This window comes from Ascaphus truei, chromosome 12 (assembly GCF_040206685.1).
Source record: "Ascaphus truei isolate aAscTru1 chromosome 12, aAscTru1.hap1, whole genome shotgun sequence".
In the NCBI taxonomy this organism is placed as follows: Eukaryota; Metazoa; Chordata; class Amphibia; order Anura; family Ascaphidae; genus Ascaphus; species Ascaphus truei.
Genome location: NC_134494.1, coordinates 22980707 through 22997023, shown reverse-complemented (window position 1 = coordinate 22997023; position 16317 = coordinate 22980707). Strand labels below are relative to the sequence as shown.

Genomic DNA, 16317 nt, shown 5'->3' with positions numbered 1-16317 from the left:
GCTGGGGGGGTGGTTGTGAACAGGTGGTGTGTGTTCCGTGATGGTGCGTTGTGTGGAGGTGGGGTGAGCGTGCGGTGTTGTGTGAGGGTGGGTAGTGTTGCAGTGGTGAAAAGAATATATATATATATATATATATATATAGCTAAGAGTCTGTACCTGATTCCGCAGTTGTTTTGGTTGAGAGGTGAGAGCTGTGAAGAGCAATGAGGGTTAGGTGCTGTGAAGCGTTACCAAATCTCCTGAGAACTGAGGTTTAGGTGCTGTGAAGCATTCCCAAAGGTCAGTGAGGGCTGGGAGAGTGTGGCAGTGGTGTTGGGCGCAGGCCAATGAGAGGTGTGCGGGGGCGGGTGTGGGGCCAAGGGAGCAATGTCATTGGGCTGAGTCAGTGGTGTGAGGTGTTCGGGGGCGGGTGGGCCAAGGGAGCAATGTCATTGGCCTGAGGCAGGTCCAATGGGATTGCCGCTAGGGACACGGGGAGGGGCACAGGGAGACACATACAGACCCGGACACATAGGTCACTTTCAGAAATATATCTTATACTATATATATTAGTGAAAGCACTGTATGTTTGCCTGCCTGCATGCATGCATGCATGCCTGCTGGATGTCCGGTGTCCCTAGGGAAATCTGATTGGTCCCTTGGCCCGCCCCCGCACACCTCTCATTGGCCTGAGGCGGAGTGACGGGCCAAAGGACACACAGGGACACACACACACAGGGACACACACACACAGGGACACACACACACAGGGACACACACACACACACAATGACAGACACACACACAGTGACACACACACACACACACACACACACACACACACACTGTTACATACATTAGCGGGGCTCACAGTTAGCAGCACCCGCGCGCACCTCCTCCTCTCCCCGTGTCTCCCGTGCTTTCACCCCGACCCCCCCTCCCCCGGCGCCGCTACAGTCAGCGGGACACACACACTATTATTACACCTTCAGCGCCCCCCCCCCCACCCAGTGTCAGCGGCCGTGCGAGACCCCCCCTCTATATCTCCCACCTATCCCCCCCCACACATATACATGCCCCCCCCTCACCGGCGCTACAACTCACCCCCCTCCCCGGCGGGGGAACAGCCAGTGGCCAGGCAGGCTGCCTCGCGGCGCCGAGTGCCCAAGATGGCGGCGCCCGGGACACAGCGGGGGAGCGGCCACAACACGCTGCCTCCCGCCTCAGATCCACGTGGGACCTGCCGGATGGGTGAGTGAGCGGCCTTCACCTCCCCTCCACCCCCCCTTCACCTCCAGTGTCAGTGTCTCCCCGATACCCCCCCCCCCGGCGCCGCTACAGTCAGCGGGGGAGCGAGCGAGCGCCCGGGACACAGCGGGAGAGCGGCCACAACACGCTGCCTCCCGCCTCAGATCCACGTGGGACCTGCCGGACGGGTGAGTGAGCGGCCTTCACCACCCCTCACCCCCCATCACCTCCCCTCACCCCCCATCACCTCCCCTCACCCCCTTTCACCTCCCCTCACTCCACTTCTCCCTTCCACCCCCCTTCACCTCCCCATTTACCTCCCCCTCACCTCCCCATTTACCTCCCCCCCCTCCACCCCCCCTTCACCTCCCCTCCACCCCCCCCCTTCACCTCCCCTCCACCCCCCCTCCCTTCCACCCCCCCCCCTTCACCTCCCTTCCACCCCCCTCCCTTCCACTCCCCCCCTTCACCTCCCCTCCACCCCCCCTCCACCTCCCCTCCACCCCCCCCCCCCTTCACCCCTTCACCTCCCCTCCACCCCCCCTTCCCACCGCCCACCCCCCCCCCCTTCACCCCTTCACCTCCCCTCCACCCCCCCTTCCCACCGCCCACCCCCCTTCCCACCGCCTCCCCCCCCTTCCCACCGCCTCCCCCCCCTTCCCACCGCCTCCCCCCCCCCCTTCCCACCGCCTCCCCCCCCCCTTCCCACCGCCTCCCCTCCCCCTTCCCACCGCCTCCCCCCTTCCCACCGCCCCCCCCCCCTTCCCCACCGCCTCCCCCCCCCTTCCCACCGCCTCCCCCCCCTTCACACCGCCTCCCCCCCTTCACACCGCCTCCCCCCCCCCTTCCCACCGCCTCCCCCCCCCCTTCCCACCGCCTCCCCTCCCCCTTCCCACCGCCTCCCCCCCTTCCCACCGCCTCCCCCCCTTCCCACCGCCTCCCTCCCCCCTTCCCACCACCGCCTCCCACCCCCCCTTCCCACCGCCTCCCACTCCCCCTTCCCACCGCCTCCCACCCCCCCTTCCCACCGCCTCCCCCCCCTTCCCACCGCCTCCCTCCCCCCCTTCCCACCGCCTCCCCCCCCCTTCCCACCGCCTCCCACCCCCCTTCCCACCGCCTCCCACCGCCTCCCACCCCCCGCCTCCCACCCCCGCCCCACCGCCTCCCACCCCCCGCCTCCCACCCCCGCCCCACCGCCTCCCACCCCCCGCCTTCCCACCGCCCGCCTCCCACCCCCCGCCCCACCGCCTCCCACCCCCCGCCTTCCCACCGCCTCCCACCCCCCGCCTTCCCTCCGCCTCCCCCTTCCCACCTCCTCCCCCTTCCCACCACCTCACCCCTCCCCCCCCCCTTTCCACCACCTCCCCCTTCCCACCACCTCACCCCCTTCCCACCACCTCCCCCCCCTTCCCACCACCTCCCCCCCCTTCCCACCACCTCCCCCCTCCTCCCCCTTCCCACCACCTTCCCCCCCTTCCCACCACCTCCCCCCTCCTCCCCCTTCCCACCACCTTCCCCCTCCTCCCCTTCCCACCACCTTCCCCCTCCTCCCCCTTCCCACCACATCCCCCCTTCTCTCCCTTTCCACCACCTTCCCCCTCCTCCTCCTTCCCACCACCTCCCCCCTTCCCACCACCTCCCCCCTTCTCCCCCTTCCCACCACCTCCCCCCTCCTCCCCCTTCCCACCACCTTCCCCCCCTTCCCACCACCTCCCCCCTCCTCCCCCTTACCACCACCTTCCCCCTCCTCCCCCTTTCCACCACCTTCCCCCTCCTCCCCTTCCCACCACATCCCCCCTTCTCTCCCTTTCCACCACCTTCCCCCTCCTCCTCCTTCCCACCACCTCCCCCTTCCCACCACCTCCCCCCTTCTCCCCCTTCCCACCACCTCCCCCCTTCTCCCCCTTTCCACCACCTCCCCCCTCCTCCCCCTTCCCACCACTTCTCCCCTCCCCCCCCCGCTCCCCTTCCCCCCCCGCTCCCCTTCCCCCCCCCCCGCTCCCCTTCACCCCCCCTCCGCTCCCCTTTCCACCCCCCCCCTCCACCTCTTTTTACCCTTTCCCCTCCCACCCCCTCCCACACTTCAACCCCCTCCTCAAACCCTTCCCCCCCCTCCTCTAACCCTTCCCCCCCTCCTCTAACCCTTCCCCCCCTCCTCTAACCCTTCCCCCCCTCCTCTAACCCTTCCCCCCCCCTCCTCTAACCCTTCCCCCCTCCTCCACCCCTTGCCCCCCTCCTCCACCCCCTCCTCCCCTTCCCGCCGCCCTTCGCCTTCATGCCCGCCTTACCGCCTCCCCACCCCCGCCTCTGCCTTTCACCCGCCCTTACTCCGGCCGCCTCTGCCTTTCACCCACCGCCTCACAGCCGCTGCACGCACTCAACAGACACCCGCCACACTCGACACATACCTGCCGCCACACACACCTGCTGCCTCCCGCCCCTACCCCCCGACATCACTGACCCACCGCCTCACACCCTAGCAGGACCCCCACTCACAGACAGCACTCACAACCCACGCGCCAGCCGCCGCCTCACACCCTAGCAGGACCCCCACTCACAGACAGCACTCACAACCCACGCGCCACCCGCCGCCTCACACCCTTGCAGGACCCCCCACTCACAGACAGCAATCACAACCCACGCGCCACCCGCCGCCTCACACCCTAGCAGGACCCCCACTCACAGACAGCACTCACAACCCACGCGCCACCCGCCGCCTCACACCCTAGCAGGACACACGACTCAGATTTTTACATCACTTATGGCACCAAAATATACATTGTACTGTGGTGTGGTTACAATAAACCATTTTTATACAACATCGTATTACATTTTCTTCCATCTTTCTTTTCAATATTATTATCCAACCTTTACAACAAACAGTCACCTATTGTTCCACGATTTATAAATAATACTACCTATTACGCATTTACATCCCGGGGCAACGCCGGGTCTCTCAGCTAGTAGTAGATAAAAGTGAAAGAAGTGTTATTTTAGTGTAAGATGATATGAATGCATTGGGTTGTTTTATTTTTTTCCAATTACCGTAATGTTTTTCATGTGGAAGTGAAATACAAAGCAGGTACAGCTCAACCCTGTTATAGTGCGATCCATTACAACGCGAATCCGCTTATAGCGCGATGTAAGGGTGGCTCCCAATTTTCGTATTTATGAATACTTTACAACACGATTATTGGTATCTTAAATACTTTATTATACAATGCATACAATTGTACATTATTTCTAACGCGATCTGCTTATAACGCAATGTGATTCTTTGTACACCAAGCACAGCGTTATAAGGGGGTTGAGCTGTATTTCAACCTCAGCACTTAACCTTAACATTTCCAAATTGCACAACTTTCTCATTAGTGCGGAGAGGGAGACCGTGTAAAACTATTATGAAACAATGATATAACATATCAGTTTTCTATAAAGCTGGTTCAATCATAAAATGAAAAACAGTTTGAGATGGCTTGGTTCTTCATAGACAAAATGTCAAAGTCTGCACATTTTAACCACCTAATTTCATCGATGTTTGTCCTCCTCTAGTTAGAACTGTAAGACAAAGTTCTGAAAAATTTGAGAATTGTCATAAAAGGTAATTGCATGATAACAGACGAGGAGAACTCAGATCTCAGCAGAGCTGATAGTGAATATACAATTGGTAGGTTAATCAGAATACATTAGTACCAGTAACCAGAGTTATCCAGGAGCAAGGTAAAAAGAAGTGAACTGGGCAATCTACCCAATCAGAGTTAAAGCCTTGTTTTTCCTTTGGCCGACAAGTTCTATCCTAAGTGGCAGATATGTGAATATATTCTTTTTGTTGTAACTCATCTTTCTAAGTATATATAGTACTGTACGTTTGGATGACTCAGATAGTTGATTATATTATGTAAGAATGACCAGACATTGTAAGAATTCAAGGTCAAGATAAATGCCATACATATCACACTATTCCAGAGCACAAAACTGTAGGAATTATTTTTATTGGCAGGAACGTACCGTAGATACAGTTATTCAATATACCCTCCAAACTATAAAAGTAAACACAAGACGCAAGTGTATATGACAATACCATTGATAGCCATATTTGTGTAGAGAATGTTAGAAATGGAAAACATGCTACAGGACAGATATACTGTAGCAACTTGTCCCCTTTATCGCTAAAATAGAAAATGTTCACTATTTATTATTAAAAAGATCATTCATCTTCCATTGTGATTTGCCATATAAATAAAACCATACCTAGAAGTTAGTCACCAGCAATGTATATAGAGCAAAGCACAGCCTTGAGGACCTCCTACTGACCATTGTTGTTAAAGGATATTAACAAATAAATTAAGTGGCAGATGTTTGTCAGCTTGGCTCATATTCCAAATGATCTTCTTTTTAATATGTTGCTTCCAGGTACCCAGTGTTGTAAGCATTATTAAAGAATAAAAATGCATCAACACTGTTCTGTGGACATATTTGCTGTTGTGCTGTAGGTGAATGCATGTTCCTGCATTCCCCCTCATGGCTACTTTGGAGCTTAACCCATTGGCTGCAAGTTATGATGTACTGCTTTTCAATTGCTGCTCATCTGGTAGTGAGGTTAGCATTACACCTTTTGTACAATGTCATATCACCCTACCTAAGCCAAGAAATGTCTCATTTGGAAACCTATATATCTGAACAGATAGCCATAGTTTCTTTAACTTTTTTCCTGATAATTCGTAATACTCATATGATATTTGTCTTTTGGAGGTGTTACGATAAATGTTACCATCAGTCAAGAAATTAATAACATGAGTACATTGTACTGTCTCATAAACATTGTGGTGACCATGCATAAACACATTGCATTACGATATGTATTGCATAGTAACCTTGCAGATACCCTCCCTCTACCCCAAAAAAAATATTCATTATTCCCTCTTCTGACTCCTGCATCAAATGTAATAAATGATTGATCTAATTCAGCTTTCACAGGCTGAGGTGATTTCAACTCGGATTTGGCAATTTACTTGAGTGATGAGTAAGAAGCCTGGACAAAGATCCTTTGCTGGGGAACAATTCAGCTCCACTGAATAGGGGTCAATGCACAAACACAAGTTAACTGATCGTTTCATCGAAACTACTGTATGCACATACAGTACACAAAGGGAAGTCAGATACTGTACATGAAACATTTAATATCAGGTTTTATTAGCAGTACCCTATTTTGTGATATTTACTTTTTCTTATTCCTTCCCAATGTCAAGTCTCAGCCGTAAATCTCTGACACATATATGAGAAATGGGTAATGCCTTTCTAACCCATCATTCAATGGATAAAATAAATGTACGTAGATTGACCTTAATTGATAAGCCGACGTACGTTTCGCGTGACACGCACGCTTCATCAGGAGTGGGATTTAACGGGGAGATGAGTAGGGACTGTTCTCGGAGAAAGGGAAATTATTCTAATGGCAGAATTTGGGATATATTTTTAAAGCGAGAAAGTTGCAAGACAGGCCTATTAGCAGTATGTTACAATAGTCCAGACTGGAGAGGTTATGGGCATTTACTCAAGTTTTAGCCATACTGTAGATTTACAGAGAAAAGGGATGGATTTTGGCAATGTTATGGAGGAAGAAGTGACAAATGTTAGCCGCGGCATGAATGTGAATCAAGAAGGGCAGAAAGGAGTCAAATGTCACAACTAGTCAACTTTGGTCACAGGTTTACTGTGGTGAAAAAAGGAGACATTAGGCCAGGTTTAGGAGCAAATATGAGGAGCTCAGTTTTAGACATATTAAGTTTGATGCAGCAGAGCACCATCAACGAGGATATAGCTATTAGAAACAGGGATTGGATTGCAGGTGTGAGGTTAGCAACAAAAGGCAGGGGGGATACAGTGCAGTAGTTGGTAATGCACGTAAGGTAGTGGGTGTTGTTTGTTTTGAGAATACTGTAGGTGTTACCACCCTTTCACTGCCAAGGCAGTTTACGCATGCGTGGGCAAGGGAATTTTAAGATTTTTGTAATACAATTTTGAAACAATGACAAAACAATAGTTTTGTGCCAAATCTTCTCTCTTGCTCTCTTCCTCCCTCTCAGTCTCTCTTTCCCTCCCTCTTCCCTCTAGCGAAAGCCATATTTCAGGGATTCGGAATCCGCTGACAGATTCCGGACTTGAAAGAATCCGGAATCCGTTCAGCAGATTTTCAGTGAAAACCCTAATCTGCTTTGTGGAGACTTATCCAGGGAATTGCAGTCAATTCAAATTGCGGAGAAAGCTTGCCCTTCATCAATTTATATACACGTGGAGTCTCCCATTCATCATTAATATATTTATTAACTGGTACAGACCCCCATTCTCTCATGTATTAACTCACTAGGTGTGGGCAAATCCCCATTAATTAACACTTTATTAGGCTGTAGGCTGAACTTCTATTTTCCTTTAAAAAGGTACAGGCATTTAAGAAGGAGAGATTTCCTCCTCCGGCGTTCAGAGGAGCAAGTGCAAGTAAGAAGGAAGCGTGTTCGTGAATTTAGCCAAGGCCGCAAGTTAGAGGGGCAGGTGGGTCATAACCGAGAATGGACATATAGATCAAGTGTGGGGGAGAGCATAGTTTTGACACGATTGTATGAAGGCTGAATAATTATTTGTTTATTGCCTTAGATATGACTCCCATTGAAAGGTTTGGACCAGGTTGACATTTTTCACTTATTGTGCAATTCAATAAGCCTCGACGCAGCCGACCAAAAAAAACTCCCATTCAACCCAATTGGAGATTAAAGCCAATCGTGATGCTATTGGCCACTTCAAAGTTTATTGAATGAGCCCCACATTCATTCATTTCCTGATCACGTGTAAGCTTATTGACCAGGTGTAGTCTCCTGTACATTCATTCACTTCTTGAACAGATATTGTCTTCATTTCATTAATTTAAGACCAAGTGCTTCCCTGTGTTGACTTGCTGCAGACTCTTTAATTATTTAATCCATTCCCTGCAAACGCCATAAAAACATTTTGCCCCACTGCAGAATAGATACATTTATGGACTAACTGTATGCTCTTTTATTCATATATTGACCAACAGGTGCTGTATTAATTAATTCAGGTGCTGTATTTAATTAATTTACTGACGGCACTCACTCAGCTACTTTAAGCATCAATCCCCCTCCAACCTGACGTAGGCTGCTATTTAATTAATTGATCAGATTAAGGCTTCAGTTCCACTTCCACACCATGTACATAACATTCACAGGGTTAGTTCTCTTTCATTCACACACCTAGTGCAGGTACACTGTAATTAATTTACCCCTCAGAAACAATTGTATGTGTGTGTACTGTGACAGAAACCAGGGAGAGGTGCTAAATGGGATATATAGTGCTCCCAGGATTCTAAGCCGTTTATGTCCTATTAAGTCAGAAAGATACAGGCCCAGGGAAATGTTCTAGCTTATCGCTACATTTACTCGCACACTATGTTAAGGCATAGAACTGGGGGGGGGGGGCGTGGCTGTTACTGAGGTCCCGCACTTTCCCCTAAGGCCTTTAAATTAAATGTCTCTGTAACTTTATCCTACCCAGATTCAGACGGCTTGGTGGTGTCTTCGGCGACGCATCGCCATGGTAACCCGGCATCAAATGATGCCGCGGGATCACGTGACGTCGCGTTGCCATTGCAACGTGAAGTCACATGGTCCCGCGGCGTCATTTGATGCCGGAGCCGAGTGGGGGGGGTCGTGAGCAGGGGAGACAGGCAGGGGGGCGTAGGGGGAAAACTTTGCGCACCCCTTTGTTAAGGGGTCCCTGGGGTGGAGCATACGGAGAGCAGGGTGGGCCGTTGCTCCACTCCGCCATTTCAGCTGAAATTAGTAGATAAGATAAACAGGTCAGTGTTTGTGCCGAGCTCTGGTCTCTCTCACCTGGTCTGGTAATTAGGAGCACAGGTATTTAAAGTGCTTGCTGTTGTCTCCCTCTTGAGCCTGGAGCGTGGGCCGATGTCAGGAGACTTAGGCTTGTAATATAGTGCGCGCTGGTGCGTGTGCGCGCGCGGGCACACGGCGTTGCACATGGCACGAGCGTTTTGTAGAGGGTAAGCGGTGACGCGCACAGGCTAGGGGGCATGGCTATGACGTTACAGCGCTAGGCTGCGCTGTGATTGGATCATAGCGTCACGTGGCACGGCAACAGCACGAAAATACAATTCTCTTGTATTTTTTCTGGTCTGCCGCGCCCCCACTCACGGTTGCGCAACAGCGCGTTCTATATTACAGGCCTTAGCGGAAGAGCCTGAAGCTGTAAGGTGAAGTTTGTTACCTTTTATGACTGCTTAACTGTGATGTTTGGTTAGTTGGTAAGCAGACAAGACGCCTGACAGAGAGGTTCTTGTGAATTGTATAGTTGGAGCTCAGTTGAGCTAGGGTTTTGTTTCTGTTCTATTATGTTTTGTATGCTGCAGTCCCACTCCATGGGAGAAACAAAGCAGGCAGAAGCTTGGGGAACCCAATACCTTGGTGCATGTCCTGTGTTATCCTGAAAAACTGTGTTTATAGTGAGGCCCGGACAAAAGTCAGAGCACCCTGAAGGTACTTGTCAAAATACATACATACATACATACATACATACATACATACATACATACATACATACAACTACAAAAACTGTGCTCCTGTGCCAGGCAGGGAGAATGTATTGGTGGTCAAGAAAGTAAGAAGGACCCTCCCCAACATAACTATCCCACTGATCATATGGTCCTCACCTATTCTGATGGTCGGTGCTCTTGTAGCAGGTACATGCTGCCCTGGGGTCTCCTCTCCTATGTCTGAGTGATGACATCACCCAGACAGAGGAGCCCATGAAAGGCGGCATGGGCCCCCTACCGAGAAGCACATCTGGTGGTCCGTCCCTCCCTGCTGCAGGCAGTCAATGAGTTAAAAGTTGAGGTTAAAGTGCCAGAGGTGAGGGAAGTGTTGAATATATGAGTGAGAGTGTGGACGAGGATAGTAACAAGAGGTCTAAAAAGGTGTGAAGGAATGGGATAGAGAGAGAAGAGAAAATCAACTCAACCTTTGTAGTGTCAAGAGTGGAATTAGGAGGTTTAAATTAGGTACAAGTATGTGTGGGACAGAAGGCATCTCACTGGGGATAGCATCCACCTTGCCTTTTAAAATGCTTGGCAAAGACTTGAGGAGAAGTGCAGGTCAGAGCAGGGAATCAAATACAGATAAAAGATGGCATGGATTGGATTTGTGAGTGATGATTAGTGAGGAGAAATAGTGGTGTTTAGCATTAGAGAGAGCAGAGTTTAAACAGGAGACATTGATAGTGTATAAAATCAGCATGAGAGATTTCTTCCTTCAGCGTTCAGAGGAGCAAGTGCAAGTAAGAAGGAAGCGTGTTTGTGAATTTAGCCAAGGCCGCAAGTTACACGGGTAGGTGGTCCGTAACCGAAAAGGACATATAGATCAAGTGTGGGGGAGAGCATACAGTAGTTGTACGTTTTGACAAGATTGTATGGTGCCAGAGCAGAGAGGTCAATGTAGCAAAGGTCTCGAGAGTAGCAAGGAGAACAGGTGGAGGAGGGTGAGAGGAATAAGTGTTGGTAAATCATAGGAGGTGATGGTCAGAGAGCGAAAGGGGGAAGATAGATAAAGACCAGGTCTAAATAGTGGCCATCTTTTTGGGTCCTGAATTTGATCCAGTTGTGAGGCCTCAGCAGGAGGTTAGCGAGAGAAGGCGAGATGTCCTGGAGAGTGAGATCAATATACCAATTTAAATCCCACAGTAAAAGAATGAAAGTGTATGTAGAGTAAGGCGGTCAGTAGATGACTGCCACGTGCAGGAGAGGGAGAGGGTACAAAAGCTGGATAGCATGAACCTCAAAGGAACAGAATAGAACAGATTAAGGCATAGGGCGGAGTTGATATCAGCAGTGGGAGGAGATGCGACCAACCCCTTCACCACAGTCATTGGAGCATGGAGTGTAAGAGAAAGATAGACCACCATAGGAGACAACGTCCTGAACAGCAGAGTCAAGTTGTGACAACCAGATTTCTGTTAGCGCGAACGGATGAATGGAATGAGCAGACAAGGTCATGTACAGAGAGCGGACATTCCAGAGGACACATGAGATGGGAAGAGAGAAGGAAGGTACACAAGGAAAAGGTATTAAGTTGGATGTTATCACCCTTAGCAGGGAAGGAGGTGGAGGCAGGGAAGGGTGGACGAGTGCACGTGTGTTTATGGCCAGGTCCACAATTAGGAGCGATATCACAAGCAGCAAGAAGGAGTTGTAGTGAGGAGGATTTCTGAGTGCTTTTTACTGAAGGGTGCATGATTAGCTGGAATATAGAGGTATGGAGATAGTAGTGCAGTGTATGGGCACAGACAAAGGAGGTAAGGAGAGGTGACAAATTGTGGATAGAGGGAGGAATGTAGAGAAGGTATCCCGTGTAGGGGAAGTGCAAACAGTGCACAGCTTGTTGAGACAAACAATAAAAACGACGGTGGCTGGATCAAAAAATGTCATAAAAAGATTTATTTTTATTGGGTCACATCACCAAAACCACTCACAAAGCCTTGTGAGAGGAACCTCTGACACGTTTCGGGCTGGCCTGCCCTTTGTCAAGATACAGAGTTTATCTCCATTTTTTCTAGAGGGAGGAACGTGCAGGAAGTGGAGAGAATAGAAATGAATGAGGAAAATGCCAATAGAAAAAAAACAATAGGGAGGGTGAACAGGGACTTATCCCTGTTTTAATAAAGCTGCTTCAGAGCTCTGAGTAATCCAGAAGGGGGCTGGTTAATTTCAGCCAGTCAATTAACCAGTCTTTACCTGACTAATCAGAGCTGTACAAATGCCTCTGTGAGAAACTATGTGAGAAATGTGAGAAACTATTACTAAAGAGATTCTTTAGCACACAACTGGGCTGACATGAGGAGAAGACGATGTCTTGAGCACAAAGGCTGTGCTGACAACAAGACACACTAAGAACAGGCTTATCTTCCTGTGAGCGGCTGGACTGCAACACCTGCATCTGGAGGAACCGGAGAAGCCGCACCAGCACAGCCAGATAAGACTTTCTTATTTATCGCTCCAGGATAAATATATTATATGTTTTTGGACTGGGAACTGGCCTTACCAGCCAGTCAAAGATAGTTAGGGCATGTATTGTCTATTTAGTCTCCAAAGTGGAGTAGGTGTTTGTTTATTTTGTTTTTGTATGATGCACAGAGTTTAAAGGGACAGGCTCAATAAAGCCATGTTTTAATTTCACCCAAATTGGTCTCCATTAGTGTACCTCTGCACACATCTCTTACAGAGGACATAGTGGGATGCAGGTATTTTGGAGCGATAAAGGTATGCAGAGTGATATACCAGATTTTACAGGACCTATGGAGTATAATTGATAGAGCAGGTGAGGGTGTGTGTAAATAAGGGTATACATAGGCTTATAAAGTTAGTGTTTGCTGTGTATAAATTGTCAGAGCAATATAAAAATATTATGTTCTCATACTTGCTGGGTGGTAAAAGCTGAATCCAGTTCTTCCTTTCTTTTTCACCTTCTGATGAACTCCAGTTACACTCAGACAATTAAAATGTGACACTCTGCCAATATAAGCTTAATTATGTAATCTAACAATATCACAAAACAAAGAAGGGAGGAGTTGTAACTCAGTAGTAGACAGAGGGACATACACACCAAACAGATGCTAATGTGTCAATAGGTCTGATGTTAACTTGATAGATGTGAGAGCTTGAGGTACAGACAGAGGGACATAACTGTGAGTGTATATGTAAATAAATATGAAAGAGAGAGATGATAACTCTAGTTTAACTCGTCAGACGCTTCAAATTTGACAATTATGAATGGGCACAACCAACTACAGTATGATCAATAGTGCAATTGCTTCAACAACGTTTTATTTTTTTCTGCCTTATGATAAAGGAGACCCAAGTCCAGGGTCACTTTCCAAAATAAGCTGCAACTTTGTTTCCATTAGATTATTCAAATGGAGAAATAGCATCTTTAACTAGCTAGGTTCATTATAGAGGACCATGGACCATATCTAGTAAGTGATGCTAAACCATGGAACACCATATAAGACAGTTGTCCTATGATGTCATGCGGTGCCTTATGGTTCAGTAGCGCTGGGTAAATATTGCCCTGTATATGCTATTAGAGCACGTTTAATACATTCATATCACTAAGAGTTTCATGTTTAGGATTTGAGACATCGGTACTGTAAGGAAACTCTCTTCCTGTGGAATGCCCTGCCCCTCAATATCCAACTGGCACCCTCTCTCTCCACCTTCAAGACCTATCTTAAAACCCACCTCTTCAACACAGCATATGAGTAGCTCCGTGGCTGATACTATACATCTCATGCATTGACCTTGACCCCTGGAAGAGGCACTTACCTGGAACACCCTCCTACTGTCTCCAAGTCTTCCCTCCTTACCATTTAGATTGTAAGCTCTTCGGGGCAGGGACTGCTTTTCCTAATGTTACTTTTATATCTCAAGAGCTTATTCCCATTAGGTTATATTATTATGCTCTGTGTATTACTGCTGTGAAGCGCTATGTACACAAAAGGCGCTGTATAAATAAAGATACCCATGCACAAATACCTGAACTACTGTCGTTTCTTGAACTGATGTTCTCCACCTTGGCTGCTTATATCTTAATCACAGAGCCGCTTCTTGTCCCTGCATCCATTCTCTGTCTAAGCTGGAAAAAAAGCTTACAAAAACCTAATACTGAGTTTTCTCTTTTCTTCAAAGAAGAGAAAAACAATTATATTAGGAGAATGTTTTCTAATTTCAAATAGCTAATTATATCCATAGTTTCCTGTCTCGTCCAAGTAAATAATACACCCAATTGTCTTTGTCTAATACAAAGGTTCAGGAAGGGCAATCTGACTGTAGAAGAGGCACGGCGACAGATATGTATTAGAGGTAGTTACTGAGAATCATTTTTCCAAAATATGCCTTTACATATCATTTTTCTAGCTGCGCATATGTATTTGAGTTCATGGCACAATTAGGTAATATAAAATTCTAAGCTCCCAAATCTGATTTACTGAGCTGCACTCCTCAACAAGACACTTCTAATTAATTGGCTGTGGAAATGTACTGGATTTGGTAAATTACACCTCTGTCACCGCACTGTGAAGATTCATTAAATCATATCTGCAAGAGATGGGGTTGCCCTTCCTTATTCTGACGCTCTCTCTTTGATGACATGATTCTATTCTGTGCAGGTTGAAAATTGCAGGCGGTGTATAAATAAACATGCACATCTAAATAATCATTACATCAGCAAAGGTCATATTTATATACTTTTATCTTTGAAAATTGAATTTGGTATCATTCCAATTGTAAGAGACGTGTGCAGAGGTATACAATGGAGACCGTTTAAGGAGAAATTAAAATAAGGCTTCATTGCCTGCTCCTCCAAACAATATAGCAAACAAAAAGATACATAAAACAATAAACACCTATCCCTGTGTAAGGGCTAACTTACTTCCCCAGTCCCTCTCTGCAAGGCTGGGGGGGAGGGGGAAAGCCCCTTACCCACTTATCACCCCAAAGTCTCAGCGGTACCTTAACGCAGGTGGCCCTTCAGGTTAGTGGTAGGTGTCTGCTTGAGGGTCCAGGCATGGAGATCTGGACCCCTTGTGTCTTTCGCTCAGGACACAGCCCTCCTTTTCCGTCTGTCAGCTCCCTTGTGAGCGAAGGAATCTCTTTCTTGTTACTCAGACCAGGCTTTTTCTAACAGTCCTAATCAGCCAGGTGGAGTCTGGTTGATTGCCTGTGTGCAAGTAACCAGCACACTGCTGGATTTAGAGGCCGTTTCTCTCAACAGTGATAAGTCCCTGTTACACCAATCAATGCTATATTCAAATGTTATTTAAACGATGGTAAATGTGTTAAAAGATGAAAATGTTTTATTAGATGGTTTCTGTAGAAATGTCATTTTGTGGGTACTTTAAATAACCTCAAGCCCTTTTTAAACAAAAACATTTTTTTTTTATTTCTGACGAGACACAAACGCCTGCATACTTAATTACTATTGGAAATTGGGCCAACAAATTGTCGTCATGAAGCTGGGTAATAAGTAACGATACACTGGCGACACACTTTATTCGAGCTCGGCTAGTTCCACGAATTCGGGTATACCCGGGTGTATTGAGGTTTGTGACTGTTTTCTGCCCGAGTGCATTGAGGTATTTTCCAGGCAGGGATTGAAGCATTTTATTCCCGCTGGCTGCAATACTGCACAGTATATATATATATACTGCATTACAATTCATGAATTTATGCCATCTGGTAGACACGCGAAGCATTGCAGCCTATTAAATCCTAATCATTATCATTTAACAGATCAGCCGCCCGTCAGCCAGGCATGAACCCAGGCTGGGAAGGCAAATGCAACGGGGCTTGTCAGAGGTGAGGAGCGGCGCATTCCAGGTATCTGCCAGGTACATACCGGGTATTTGCTCGAATAAAGTGTGTCGGTGCAGTATGCCAACTAGTTCCATATGTGGTGCTTTTTTGGGGGGTGATTTCACAATTTCACCAAAAATGTAATGGAGGTGGGGGTTTAATGAAAAAGAAGAGCTTGGAATTTCACCCTTTTCCCCTAAATTGTTGCCATTTTCTGTAATTGTTACAGGTAAAAAAGCCTGCAAATTTTCATGTAATTTTTTGTGAAAAAAAACACCAGCTTTTTTGTTTTTGTTAGTGAACTACAGCAGTAATGTGTGAGGATGGACCTTGATGTGGGCTCTAAATCGGAGCCCCCCCTAAAGCCTATGAATTCACATATATGTTGCGGATCTTTGATCCCAAAATCTGAAACCTCTGATTCGTGTTAGGGTCCCTGTAGGAGATCTGTGCAGAGGTTTTAAAAGAGGAGACGTCGTTTTTTTAGGCTTTTATTAACCCGACGGGTTTAAACAACAAAAACACGGCTTAGGTTTCAGCAAACAGGCAGCAGCAAAATAAACATTCCTAGCTCCTATAGGGAGTTCTGACTAACATCAGTCTTTAGTCCCTATCTGAGGGTTGGGAGGCATGAGCCCCTTTCCAACAACAAAACAATG

General features: G+C 48.0%; 1 protein-coding gene across 2 annotated transcripts in view; it reads left to right on the top strand.

Annotated features, from left to right (window-relative positions):
* The first annotated feature begins 9014 nt into the window (after positions 1 to 9014).
* The window catches only part of INSC (INSC spindle orientation adaptor protein), a 54339-nt gene continuing 47036 nt past the window's right edge, over positions 9015 to 16317 (top strand). Inside the window, exon 1 of one of the 2 annotated variants that reach the window (XM_075567015.1) lies at positions 9015 to 9097. Coding sequence is in view for 1 of the 2 variants with exons in the window: in XM_075567014.1 (XP_075423129.1) it covers positions 11185 to 11373 (189 nt within the window). In the remaining variant the exon portion in view is untranslated. The other variant, XM_075567014.1, reaches the window with a different exon arrangement.